The sequence below is a fragment of the Leucoraja erinacea genome, chromosome 2 (genome assembly GCF_028641065.1).
Source record: "Leucoraja erinacea ecotype New England chromosome 2, Leri_hhj_1, whole genome shotgun sequence".
NCBI lineage: Eukaryota > Metazoa > Chordata > Chondrichthyes > Rajiformes > Rajidae > Leucoraja > Leucoraja erinaceus.
In genome coordinates this window covers 47,238,153-47,252,840 of record NC_073378.1, presented here as the reverse complement: position 1 = coordinate 47,252,840, position 14,688 = coordinate 47,238,153, and the positions used below count along the sequence as shown (strand labels likewise).

The 14,688-nt window shown below is 41.8% G+C and overlaps 1 protein-coding gene across 1 annotated transcript in view; it reads left to right on the top strand.

The window, feature by feature from the left end:
• LOC129709750 (dynein axonemal heavy chain 5-like) overlaps window positions 1–14,688 on the top strand; it is a 310,815-nt gene that overhangs the window by 230,265 nt on the left and 65,862 nt on the right. Inside the window, 2 exon segments of the mRNA XM_055656308.1 lie at window positions 8,386–8,550; window positions 10,578–10,845. Of these exon segments, the coding sequence (XP_055512283.1) occupies window positions 8,386–8,550; window positions 10,578–10,845 (433 nt within the window).

The following is a 14,688-nucleotide window of genomic DNA, read 5'->3' as shown; positions in this document are numbered from 1 at the left end:
CTCCAGCATTTTTTGTCTACCCATTCACACAAGTTCTGTTATCCCACTTTCCTCACCCACTCCCTACAAATTTGGGACAATTTTATAGAGACAAGTTAACCTACAAAGCCAATGCATCTTTGGGATGTGGGAGGAAACCCACACGCTTGCAGGGAGAATGTGCAAATTCAACACAGACAGTGCCCGAGGACAGGATCAAACACAGATCTCTGGCGTGTGAGGCAGCAAGTCTACCAGCTGTGCCACTATATTTTGTTTTCCAACACACAAAAAATTATACGTTGGTAACTTTGGTTACTAAAAAAAAGAAAATATCCATTTTCAGTCTTAAATCTCCAAGTTAAGCTATGTCCCCCTTTACAGCTACTGTATGTTCTAGTTCAGTTCAAGGCTATGGGGTATGGACTATTGGCTATTGGCTATAAAATTGCTGCCTAAAAGTGCCAGAGACACGGAATTGATCCTGAATATGGGTGTTGTCTGAATGGTTTGCTCCTTTTCCCTTTGATCGCATGGGTTTTCTCCGGGTGCTCTTGTTTCCTTCCATATTCCAAAGGCGTGCAGGAACCTATTTCAGACCCAACCCAAAACATAATATTTTCCTTTTGTCCAGAGATTCTGTCTGACCTGTTGAGTTACTCCAGCTTTTTGTGTATATCTTCAGTTTAAACCAGCATCTGCAGTTCCTTCCTCCACACATGATACAATACGATAGAACTTTATTAATCCCAGGAGGGAAATTGTGTGTGTGTGTGTGTGTGTGTGTGTGTGTGTGTGTGTGTGCGCGTGGTTGCATCGCTGACGGTCGATCCGGCTCGAGGGTTTTCAGCCGAGTTCCCTCGAGACTGAAGGTCAAACACAGTTGCTGTAAAGTCGCCTCAGTGGGACAGCCCTTACAACTATCAACATGCAAGAGGTAGGCATTGTAGAATATATCCACATCTTTGGAGGGGATGACAAAACCCACAATTGTCATCCCATTGAGACCAAGTCTTGTGTTTAATTGTTATATGTACTGAAATGCAACAATGAAATTCTTACTTGCAACTGCACAACAGGTTTGTAAACACAGTACTCAATGGATAACATAATAAAAAATTGATTTTTGATAAATCAATAAAAACAATATAGTGCAAAACAAAACAAAACCCTAGTTGCAACCAAGACATTTTTTTGTTCTAAGTTTAGTTGAAGTTTGTAGTGTTCAATATCCTCATGGGAAGTGTGTGTGTGTGTGTGTGTGTGTGTGTTATATATATATATTTTTATATAGTTATATATTCATATATGAATATATGCACTGTTTTATTTTCTTGTTTATAACATTGCTTACAGAGTACTATGTTTACATATTCTGTTGTGCTGCTGCAAGTAAGGATTTCATTGTTCCAACTGGGACATGCGAGAATAAAACACTCTTGACTCTTGACTTACGTTGCTAATATGTGGGATAGAACTAGTGTACGGGTGATCGGTGGTCGGCGTGATGGGCTGAAGGACCTGTTTCCACACTGTATCTTTAAATTAAACTAAAAACACTAAAACCAGAGGGAGTCTAAAGAAGGGTCTCTACCCGAAACGTCAACCAATTTCTTCTATCCAGAGTTGCTGGCTGCTCCATGGAGTTCCCCCGCACAATTACAGCATGGAATAGTCTTCACCCTACCATAGTTACCCAACCAGACACAACTACATTTAAGGTACCTCTTTTTTCCACGAACCCTTTTTTGCTTAAGTCCAAGTCGAGAGTCAAGAGAGTTTTATTGTCATGTGTCCCAGATAGGACAATTAAATTCTTGCTTGCTGCAGCACAACAGAATATGTAAACATAATACAGAACAGGAAATAAAAGTTCAGTGTGTTTATATACCATAGACCATATATAAACACAATAACTCGGCTTGTACTCGCTAGAATTTAGGAGATTGAGGGGGGATCTTATAAAAACTTACAAAATTCTTAAGGGGTTCGACAGGCTAGATGCAGGAAGATTGTTCCCGATGTTGGGGAAGTCCAGGACCAGGGGTCACAGCTTAAGGATAAAGTGGAAATCCTTTAAGACCGAGATGAGAAAAACATTTTTCACACAGAGTGGTGAATCTCTGGAACTCTCTGCCACAGAAGGTAGTTGAGTCCAGATCATTGGCTATATTTAAGAGAGAGTTAGATGTGGCCCTTGTGGCTAAAGGTATCAGGGGGTATGGAGATAGGGAAGGTACGGGATACTGAGTTGGATGATCAGCCATGATCATATTGAATGGCGGCGCAGGCTCATAGGGCCGAATGGCCTACTCCTGCACCTATTTTCTATGTATCTATGTATAAATAAACAGATAAAATGCAATAGGCTGTTAGTGTTCAGAGTTTGGAGTTTGGCGATGGACCCTCCACCACCTCCAGTTTAAATTCCATTTTGAAGATTTTTGGAGGACCAGGAAACCAGAAGCAAGAGTTACTCCAGCTCCAGGGAGTGATTCTGCGTTGTTTTTCAGCGGTCGCGGCGAGGCGGGGACTGGACAGCAATGGCGGCCAGATCTCCCACAATTCAAAGCGAGCAAGAAAGTGCCCAGCGCCGACCAGTTGCCGTGGCAGTGCGCAAGTGCAGGGCAGCTCATGATGTGCTGGCCGTGGTTGTGTGCATGTGCAGGGGGAGGATGTGCTGGCCATAGCAGTGCGCATGTGCAAGGCGGCCTGCTGTGCCGGCGGATGAGGAACGAGCGGAGAGCGAAGATCTGGACACGGACGGCGGGCGGAGGCGGAGAGTGTCACAGAGAGAGAGAGATAGAGAGGGGGGCCCGCTCAGAGTTGAACGGCAGGTGTCCTGCCTTGGCCGGAGACCCCCAGATTTCGAGGCCTATGAAGCCTAGTGGTAAATCCGGCTCTGGGAGAGAGAAGGGGGGAAGAAGGAGTGGAGGCACTTATAAGAAGTTTAATAATGTTTAGCGGTCGGTTTTCCCTGGTCCTGAAAACTCCAATGAGCCAATCAAAATGCCTGGTCAGCGAAGGAGATTGCCTACGGCTGCCCTCGACTGCCTGTAACTAAATAGCGACCTCACTCCACTGCACTACGAGTTTAAAAGAACCATGCTGACCAAATTTTACTCGCGGAAAAATTTTCAACATGCTGAAAAATTTTCCGCGACCTACCTGAGGTCACGAGTATTCTGGAACTTCCCTCGAGCATGAAGGAGAGTTCCAGTGACCTCATAGGATCTCCTAGGACCAAGTGTCGACCATGCAGGTGAGTTTGAGTCAAGGGCAAACTCTTCTAAACTCGCGGATTAGGTCGCCGCAGTGGGACAGCCCCTTAAGTTTGCTGATGACACAGTGGTGGTGGGCCTGATCTCCAATAACGATGAGAAAGCCTACCAGAAGGATGTGGCTGATCTGGCATTGTGTTGTCAGGATAACAGCCTCTTCATGAATGTCACAAAAACTAAGGAGCTGATTGTGGACTTTCGAAGGGCACAACAACCAAGGACGTATACACCACTGTGGATTAATGGGACTACTGTGGATAGGGTGATCAGCTTTAAATACCAGGGAGTCCACTTCACAGAGGAACTGACATGTACAATACGTATTGACACACTGGTGAGAAAGGCAAGGCAGCGCCTTTAACACCTCAGGCATCTGAGGAAATTCAGTCTCCCTGAGGATCTTTCAATCCTTCTACTCTGGGGCTGTAGAGAGCATCCTGACAGGAAAAATCACTGCCTGGTTTGGCAACAGCTCTGCCCAGGACAGGGGCACTCCGCAGAAAGTAGTGCATTCGGCCAAACGCACTATGGGAACTACACTTCCCCCCCTCCCCCTGCAGGACCTATACACCAGGAGGTGCAGAACTAGAGTCTGTAGGATCATGAAGGACCCCCACCACCCCAACAATGGACTGTTCCAGCTGCTGCGGTCAGGCAAGCGCCTCCGCAGTCATGCAGCAAAAACAGAGAGACTGAGACGGAGTTTCTTCCCACGGGCGATCAAGACTGTAAATCTCGCCAGGGCCCCCACCATGTCCCACATACTGCCCATCTCATGCGCACACACACGCGCACACACAAATAGATACTTATAATGCATACATATACTTATTTATATTTATTTATATTTCACTTCAACTGCAAATAGGGTTTGCTCTTTTTAGTGTAAATACGGCAAATATTGTTGCTGTACATCCTGTATGTGTATGTGACAAATAAAGTTCTTGAATCTTGAACAAGATAGATAAACAAAGCCATTCTGTCTTCTTTATTCAAGCTGCCAGAAATAAAACCCTAAAACTATCATTTTTGTGATCAGGATGGTTCTTAAATGATTTCTGGACTTTTGTCTTTGTTATTCTTTCCAAAATCTATTTCAGGCCCCTCAAGCCTGTTTGTGTAGAAATGAATGCCAACCTTCAATTTGTCTTTCATTAGTTTGGAATTCTGTTCACTTGACAAATCCCCTTTAAAGTAATTTTTTTTCTTTCGGTTTTCACCATGTAAGACTGTAAAAATAATTCATAGTATAATTCCAAGATAACCTGCCTGGCATCTCTTTTCAAGACTGAAAGCTACTTGATACTTCTCTGAACTAACTTTGGTGCTTTAATGCTTCTGTGCCTCACTGATAAAGACTGGATACAATAATTGGGATGCCATCTGACCAGAACATTATTCAGTTTGATTTTAATGTTTTGCCTGTACATTTCAGAAGTCTATTTATTCCGCTTTCCTGTACTGTTCACTGTTGTCAAATCTTTTGCCTTGTATTTTATTAAATTTCATCTTTAGCTATTCAACATAATTTATGGATTAAATTTGTTGCCAACTTTTCTTGCTCTTTGGTATTTTCGATTTGTTCATATGAAATTTCATTTTTTATTCATTTACCACTTCTGTGCTTTCTCCAATTTACTTGGTATTTTCCCTTTGTGCCCTTAAGAATAAATTGACATTCCTACTTTAATTTTTATTCTGTACTTTACTGTGTGAATATTGATGAGGTTAACAGCACCTACTGTTCTTTTGTAGTATATCAAATAGTAACTTCCCAAGCATGAACATGTACACTGAGAGAAAAATCAGCAAGGTGTGGTCCAAATTATGTTGTGCTCCAGATGTTGTTGAAGTGCCAATCGTGAGGCTGCTAAATAAGTTGAAAGCCCATGGGATTTGAAGACAGATGCTAGCATGAATCATAGATTGGTTGAATGGCAGAAAGCAAAGAATGAGTATAAATGGGGCTTTTTCTGGTTGACAGCCAGTGACTAGTAATATTCCACAAGGGTCGGTGTTGGGTCTGCTACTTTTCACATTGTATTTTAATGATTTGGATGTTGGAATTTATGGTTTTGTGGCCAGGTTTATGGATGATTTGAAGATACGTGGAGGGGCAGGTAGTGTAGATGAAGCAAGGAGTCTGCAGATGGACTTGGACAGGTTGGGAGAGTGGGAAAATAAGTGGCAGATGAAATATGACATAGCAAAGTGTGCAATCATGCACTTTGGTAATAGAAACAAAGACTTGGACTATTTTCCAAATGGGGAGAGGATTCAGAACTCGGAGGTGCGAAGGGACTTGGAAGTACTGACGATGCAGGATTTCCAAAATGTTAATTTGCAAGTTGAATTAGTAGTAAAGAGCCAAATGCAATGTTAGCATTCATTTTGAGAGGACTAGAATATAAAAGCAGCAATGTAATGCTGAGGCTTCATAAGGCATTGGTCAGACCACATTTGGAGTATTGTGAGCAGTTTTGGGCCCCATTTCTGAGGAGGGACGGGTCGGCATTGAAGAGTGTCTAGAGTGAACGAGAATGATCCTGGGGATGATTGTGTTAATGTATGTTGAGTGTTTGATAGCTGTGAGCCTGTACTTGCTGGAGTTTAGAAGGATGAGGGAGAAACCTCATTGAAATTTACTGAATAATAAAAGGCTTGGATAGGGTGGATGTGAGAAGATGTTTCCACTAGAGAGTCTAAGACCAGAGGACAGCTTCAGAATAAAAGGATGTGCCTTTAGAGAGATGAGGTATTTTTTTAGCCAGAGGGTGTTGAATCTGTTGAATTCATTGCCACAGACGGCTGTGGAGGCTAAGTCTTTGGGTATTTTTGAAGCAGAGATTGACAGTTTCTTGATTAGTAAGAGTGTCAAGGGTTATGGAGAGAAGGCAGAAGAATAGGGTTGAAAGGGATAGATAGATCAGCCATGATTGGTGGCGTACACTCGATGGGTCAAATGGCCTAATTCTGCTCCTGATTGATGAACGTGCACTATAACAGTACATTTGCAAATCCTCAAAAAATGAAATGGTCCTTACCTGCATATTGAAAGGCGTAAACAACATGGGGCAAGCAGCTTGAGCTGATAAGCAGAAAGTGGTGCCAGGAGGCCTGCCAATATCATATCTGCTCCACCACAACCTCTTGGCAACACGATCCAAGCACCTACCATCCTCTGTGTGTAAGCAAAAAACCTGCCTTACACATCTCCTATGAACTTAAAGTTGTGAACTCTGGTATTTGACATTTTCAACCTGGTAAAAAGGTTATTTTATCAGATATTTTACTATACCTTTTCCAGAAGGACTGTAACAATTAAAGAAGATGAGTCAACACCATCTTCTCAGGGCAATACATGTTAACCTTGTCAATAATGCCCACATCCCAAAATATGAATCAAGTAAAAAATGTGAATTCTTACAAGCAACCTCTTTGACCCTGAATTTTTAAGCTTCAAGTCGCATTCTGTCAAATTTAAATTGGCGTCAGAGGTCTAATTTATCTTCTTGTTTCAATGTTAATTCTTTTATCTGACTGGGTGACAGGCTGTTTTTGACAATCTGGATTGTCCCTATAACAGTCAAATCAATTGTCAAAAGTCTTGGAAAAACTCTCTCTCTACAATAGCAACTGCCCCTCCATTATCGATGACTGCAAATTCTGGTCATAAACTGCAGATGTGATCAGTTTGTATGAATTTTAGAATCCACTGATATATTAAAAAGGAGTAGTGGATTCATCATTAGAATTTCATCTACAACTTGACTTAAAAAAATTACTTGATTGCTAATCTGGAGTCACAGACGGAGTCATGGAGCTAATCAACATGGAAACAGGCTATTCGGCCCACCTTGTCCATGCTGACCTGGTTGGCATACTGGGTGCGTCCCATTTATCTGCATTTGATCCATGACCCTCCAAACCCTTCATGTTCATATATTTGTCCAAATGTTTTTAATTCGTAATTGAACTCACTTCCTCTGACAGGTCTTTTTAGATATGGACTACCTTTTGAGTGAAAATGTTACTCTTGAGTTTCTTCTTAAATCTCTCCCCTCTCACCTTAAGCCTATGCTGCTTTCTATTATTTTTTAATTTATTCCCAATAATTCAAAATAATTATAAACATAATTAATTCCCTTCTGAATCCACATTGCTTGTTGCAATTGCACAAATATTTCTCATCACTAAAAAAGGAAAAATAAATGAAATATATGTTATTTAATGTTTTGCAGCAGTGATTTCTCGAGAATTGCATACTGAGCTAATTATTAATACAGTAGCTTTGTCATCATTATGTTCGGTTGTGAACAGAATGTCTTGATGGAGCATATGCTCATAGTCACCAGGGTACGATGTTAGTGAAGTATTGTTGTTCACGTTTTATTTAATGTGTTATGTTCAGTGTGTTGCATATGATTTTAAAGGTCAGCTGTGCAGCATTCTTAAGTTTCTGAAATTTATACTCCACTCAAAAACACCAAAGGGTGTTTAAAGTGAATGAGTTACCATGGATACAACAGCCACTTATTGGTAAGAATGTGTATGAATCTAATTGAACTTATTTTAATTTGTAAATAACCTTTGTGAAAAATAACTCTGAATTGATACTTCACTAATGTGAGGCAATAATAGGTTTCATACTTTACAATATAAATTACAATAAAAAAACATGGAATATTTAAGATTTCAAATTATGACCATTTACTAAATGGTGTTTGTTCTTTTACTAATGTCAGTCATTTAATTGATGGGTTCAACTAGTAACTTTTCTCTAATAGCTTGGTTTAGTCACTCCCTGAGGCATTTGCAGACCATATTATGTTCTCAGTTACTGAACATGGAAATTATCTTATGAGGAATTCAACATAAAAAAATGATCATACTTGGATCAATTCGGTCATTATGCTTGTTAAATGGTTTTCCCATGCTCTTGCCTGTATATATTGCTGATTTTGGAGTTTAACTGAATTGATTTCTGCGATTCTTTTGTTTTGCATGTTTGGTGACATTGTTGGATAATTTTTCAGATGTTTTTCTTCCAACAAATAACAGAGTTACTCGTTTGTTGGGTATATTTGACAGTGTCATTATTTCTCAATGGTCTTGCTTTCTCTAGGCACGTCATTATATTGCTGAGTCACTTGGACCAAAATATGCAGAAGGAGTTATTCTCGATATGGAAGCAATGTGGGCAGAAGGTGATAATCGAATACCTTTGGTGTGCTTCCTTTCCATGGGCTCCGACCCTACTGAAAATATTGAGCGTTTGGCCAAGACCAAGGTACAATAAAAAGTGAAGGAGACTAAGTGAGGCCTGGTAATTGTTAATTCTGCAGTGTCATTCTGATCATTTCCTTCATTTTCCATTGGCACACAAATGAGTTTAGTATATGAATGATCAGATATAAAACCTTTCAGGAGGATAGGAGAAAACAAAGGGTTTGCCTGCTATAGAATGGTCAGGCTAGGCTGAATGACATAATTTGTGAGTGAAAGTGCCAAAGGCTTGTCCAGGTGAGCTTTCAGAAGGTATAAAAAGATATGAAAACGGGAGAAAAACAGAAAGGAAAAGAAAAGCTTTAAGCTGAATAAGCAAAATATCGTCAAAATATGAAATAATATCAGGGCAGCATGATGCCACAACTGGCAGAGCTGCTTCCTCACAACTCCAGCAGTCTAGTTCAATCCTGACATGCGAAGGAGTATGTATGGAGTTTGGCAATTGAAGTCTCTCTGTGACTACGTGGACTTCTCCTGGATGCATGCGTTCTTCCCACATCCAAAACATGCAGATTTTCAGTTAATTGGCCACTGTACATTGCTCTTAATGGGTAGGTAAGTGTTAGAATCTTTAGGGAGTTTGTGGGAATGTGGAGGGAACAAATGATTTGCTGTAGATGGGCGCTTGATGGTCGGTATGGACATAATGGGCTGACAAGCCTTTTTCTGTGTTTTATTCAGAAAGAAAACCAGCCGGCTACAGTATTTTTTGGAGTGAGAAACTGAATTAATATTTCAGATTAATAACATTTCATTAGAATTGGGAATTTTCCCAACAAAACCCAACATAAACACAAGGAAAAGAATCCCAGTTTCCAACTAGGCATATTATAACTCTCAGAAGTTAGCACTGAATTCAATAATTTCAATAATTTAACCAGCTTTTCTGCTTATATCAGAACTGGTTAGTAATGTTAAGTTATCAACTGAAATGTTAATATAGAACATAGATCTGTACAGCACATGAACAGGCCTTTCAGCCTACAATGTGTGAGCTGAAAAATGATGCCAAGATAAACTAATCTTATCTGCCTGCATATGATTCATATTCCTCTATTCCTTGCAGATCATGTTCCTATATAAAAGCCTCTTAAACACCAATATTGTATCTGCCTCCACCACCACCCATAGCAGTCACTCACCATGCTCTGTATAAACCATATTAACTCATCAAATGGAATATTAACATCTTCTCTCACAGATGCCGCCTGATCAGCTGAGTATTTCTAGTATACTCCATTTTATTTTGCATTTCCAGCATCAGCAGCTTTTGCTTTTCATTTCTGTTTTGGAGGAAGTATAGATGCGATGAAAGGTTTGTAGACATAGTTGTTGAAGACACAAGTACATTTCTATACACGATATTGCAACTCAAAATCAAACAACTTTGACTATAACACTATGTTTTAGATAACTTCTGATGTTAGATAGATCAAATGATTGGTAGTTAACATAGCGTTAAAACTGCATGTATATATTTGAATGCTGAGTGACCAACATTATTTAGCTGCAAGTACACATAGATTTAGAAACATAGAAATATAGAAAAATAGGTGCAGGAGTAGGCCATTCGGCCCTTCGAGCCTGCACCGCCATTCAATATGATCATGGCTGATCATCCAACTCAGTATTCTGTACCTGCCTTCTCTCCATACCTCCTGATCCCTTTAGCCACAAGGGCCACATCTAACTCCCTCTTAAATATAGCCAATGAACTGGCCTCAACTACCTTCTGTGGCAGAGAGTTCCAGAGATTCACCACTCTGTGTGAAAAATGTTTTTCTCATCTCGGTCCTAAAGGATTTCCCCTCTATCCTCAAACTGACCCCTTGTCCTGGACTTCCCCAACATCGGGAACAACCTTCCTGCATCTAGCCTGTCCAACCCCTTAAGAATTTTTGTAAGTTTCTATAAGATCCCCCCTCAATCTCCTAAATTCTAGCGAGTACAAGCCGAGTCTATCCAGTCTTTCTTCATATCCGAATCTATCAAATCTTTCTTCATATATTTGCTTTTTGTTTTCTTTAGAATGTCCCTTGTCGGGCCATATCCATGGGCCAGGGTCAGGAAGTTCACGCAAGACGTTTGTTGACTCAGAGCATGCAGGATGGTGGCTGGCTTCTTTTACAGAATTGCCACCTGGGCTTGAACTTCATGGATGAACTTTTAGATACACTGACCACAACAGAGACAATGCACGCTGGATGTAGAACCTGGATCACAACAGAGGTCCATCCAAAGTTTCCCATCAATTTATTACAGTCATCTATTAAGTTTACGAATGAGCCCCCTCAAGGTAAGAGGGGAATTGGTTGGGAATTTTCATGTAACTACCATAGCGACTTGATCATCAATGTGGCAGGATGCCCTTTTATGTATGTAAATAGGTTTTCCAGTGGATCTATTGGGAAGTTATGATGGTGAAGATAGAGCAACTCCAAGAAAGTTCCTCGTCTCTTGTGTGCACATTTCATTTTCTTTTTATTTAAAAGTATGAATAAATGTGGTGGACGGTAATAAAATTGATGAGGTCACTTCCATTTGATTTCAAGCTTGGAAAATAAAGTATTACACTAAATTTAAAACTTAAATCTCTTGGCAAAATTAAAGAATGCATTCTTTACCAGTTGCAAGGAAGACCATTTTATTCCTAAGCAAGATTGATAGTAAGCTGTGGCACTAAATGGCTGATGTGTACAATCAGTGAGATTTAGAATTCCATCTAAATTTATTAGCTGTGAAATTAATCTCTGCAATACCAAGCAATAGCATTGCAGAACTGAAAATCAGAGAATTTGTGATAACTGAAATGCAGAGAGGAGCAAAGTTGCTTCTGTTTTTACGTATCTTACCGCGAGATGTTTGATTACTCTTAGGCAAGATGTTGATATCTCGAGTTATGTTTTTCAGCATCATAGTTGCCCTAATAATTTTGATTGTAATTTGTCATTTGCAAGACATTTATTTTTATTTAAAAGCTAGAATATCTGAGAAGACAAAAGGTGATGCCCACACCACAAAAATCATCCTTTTGTTTATATTCCATACTCAAAAACAGCATTATGTTTTCAAGGTAGATTGGGGTTGTGCAGGTCAGATATCGGTAGGCAGCTGTTCCTGAACCTGGTCATTTGAGGACTTCAGGCATCTATATCTCTTGCCTGACACAAATTTCTGAGAGTGACTTTTATTCCTTATCTCATTTTTAGGCACTGATCTGTGAATTCAGGGAAGGTGAATTTCTATAATCCGAATAGCCTAATGTGTGAGTCACCAGTGTACGTAGTTACAGTGAAACCTGAGGTCACCTCATTTTAGTTTAGAGATACAGCATGGAAACAGGCCCTTCGGTCCACCGAGTCTGCACCGACCAGCGAACTCCGCACATTAACACTATCCTACACACGAGGGCCAATTTTACATTTTATACTAAGTCAATTAACCTACAAACCTGTACGTCTTTGGAGTGTGGGAGGAAACCGAAGATCCTGGAGAAAACCCACGCAGATCACGGGGAGAACGTACAAACTCCATACAGACAGCACCCGTAGTCAGGATCGAACCCGGGTCACTGACGCTGTAAGGCAGTAACTCTACCGCTACGGCCACCATATCTCATTGTTAACTTCATGGCCTCGGGATTATTTCAAATCGCAGCTCCTGGCATTTGACACATCTTGTACTTGCCATTCGATATCGTAATAGGGAGGCCATTGGCATTCCCTTCCCCAGAAGAAGAGATTTCCATTCCTTCAGTCCATATGATTCAGCACACAACATCGGTATTTACTGCCATTGCAAGCTCATTTAAAATTCAGGCATTCACAGACTGCACTCGAGCCATTATAGTTTCTATTCACAACCACAAATATTTATCAATAGGATATTTATCAACATATGTATCCTAAGGATGGATTTATTGGAACAAGAGCTATTCCTTGCTTAATGGTTGATTACTTTGCTCTGAACTCCAAGCGCACTGGCGTTACAATGGTAAAGCTGGTATATACCAACAGCTCGGGAGAATAGCATTGGGGTGCTGAAAATGCAGTTTCATTGTTTGCACCATTCAGATGAAACTCTATGGTGCACAGCACCTAGAATACTATTCTTTGCATTGTTCTGCTGTACATGGAATATCCATCAGATGAAACCATTGCCACCTGAGATAGTAAAGGGTGGGGGATGAACAGACAGAGCACCAGATGAAAAAAAAAAATGCCATGAGAACCTGGGGAAAGAATTAAAGGGTATAGAGCTATTCAGCACAGATTGACAACAGCAGGACTTCTTTTTGTGAAGCAGCATCTATAGTTCCTTGTTTCCATTCTAGAATTCTCAAGATCCAGTTCAACAAACAACCACTGTTTCAGTTAGTAGCCTCATTTAAATTAGCACATTGAACTGCAGTCCACACATCATGGTTTGACGGACACGAAGGCCTCAATGCTTCTGTGAAAGAAAGATGACATTGAAGCTGCAGTGATGTGGTTCAAACAGGTGTATCTAGTTCCACGCTACTTTGATTATTTTTAAACAATGACTAGACTAAATGGGACATGGAGGCCCACATTTCTGTCACATGGGAGGCCTGGTAACCCTCCACAACCCGTGCCCCCAATGCAATATTCCACCACTCACCCGTGCCCCCAACGCAACCCGTTCCCCCAACGCAATATTCCACCACTCACCCATAGCCCCCAACTGCGCAGGCCCGGCTCATTTCCCCTCATCCCCCAGCACTTCCTCCCCCTCCTCTTCACCCTCCCTCTTCTTTCCCCTCTCCTCCTACCCTCTCTAACCCCTCCCTCACCTCTCCCTCCCTCTCCTTCCCCCTATCCTCAGTCACTCCCTCCCTCTGTCCATAACTCCTCTCCCCTCCCTACCCCTCTACTGTCCCTCGCGAGTGAGCTGCGAGGAGGATGCTATGAGGCTGAAGGATGACTTGGATAGGTTGGGTGAGTGAGCAGATGCATGGCAGATGCAGTATAATGTGGATACATGTGAGGTTATCCACTTTGCTGGCAAAAAAAAGAAGGCAGATTATTATCGGATTGGTGTTAGATTAGGAAAAGGGGAGGTGCAACAAGACCTGGGTGTCCTTGTACATCAGTCACAGAAAGTAAGAATGCAGGTACAGCAGGCAGTGAAGAAAGCTAATGGCATGTTGGCCTTCATATCGAGAGGATTTGAATTTAGGAGCAAGGAGGCACTTCTACAGTTGTGCTGGTGAGACTGCACCTGGAGTATTAATTGCAGTTTTGATCTCCAAATTTGAGGAAGGACATTCTAGCTATTGGGGGAGTACATCATAGGTTCACCAGGTTAATTCCCGGAATGGCGGGACCGACATATGATGAAAGAATGGATCGACTGGGCTTGTATTCACACTTCAATTTGAAAACATCCAGTGAATTGGCCTCTATTGCCTTCTGTAGCAGAGAATTTCACAGATTCACAACTCTCTGAGTGAAAAAAGGTTTGTCCTCATCTCAGTCCTAAATGGCCTACCCCTTATTCTTAAACTGTGACCCCTGGTTCTGAACTCGCCCAACATTGGGAACATTTTTCCTGCAGTTACAGTAAGTGAAAATCTAGCAGGCAAGCAGGATGCTTTCTCCAACCACCCCCATTTGAAGGCCACTGTCTTCCACTGCTACTACCCAATGCTTGGTACCTACTTCCAGCAGCCACTAGTTGTCCTCCAGGATGCATCGAGCTGCAACCCAGTCCATGCCGGTCACCTGGGCGAATTGGGCGCAGAGACTCTTACGGCAGTGGCGCAACACTTCCGACACCTCCGACAGCCCGGGACTCTTGCACTGAGGCTGCACCATGGCCGGCGCTGCAGCGAGCAACTGCCGCCACCGCTGTTTCTGATTCCATCCCTCCGTCCGTCCCGACTCTCCACCACCCACGATCAGGTTGTTCACAGCATTGCAGCGCCTCGTCCAAAGCCGGAGACATTGAAACATGTCTAGCCAAAAAAGTGGGGACCCCCCCCGGTTCCACGGCCCATGTACCTCTCTCCTGCCGCTCGCCGGCCTCGCTCATGTCAGCCGCTTCCCGCAAATCGTTAAATTCCGATTGCCGCCGGGAGCAGGACATGCATGGCCTTATTTGCTGCACTAGATGACAC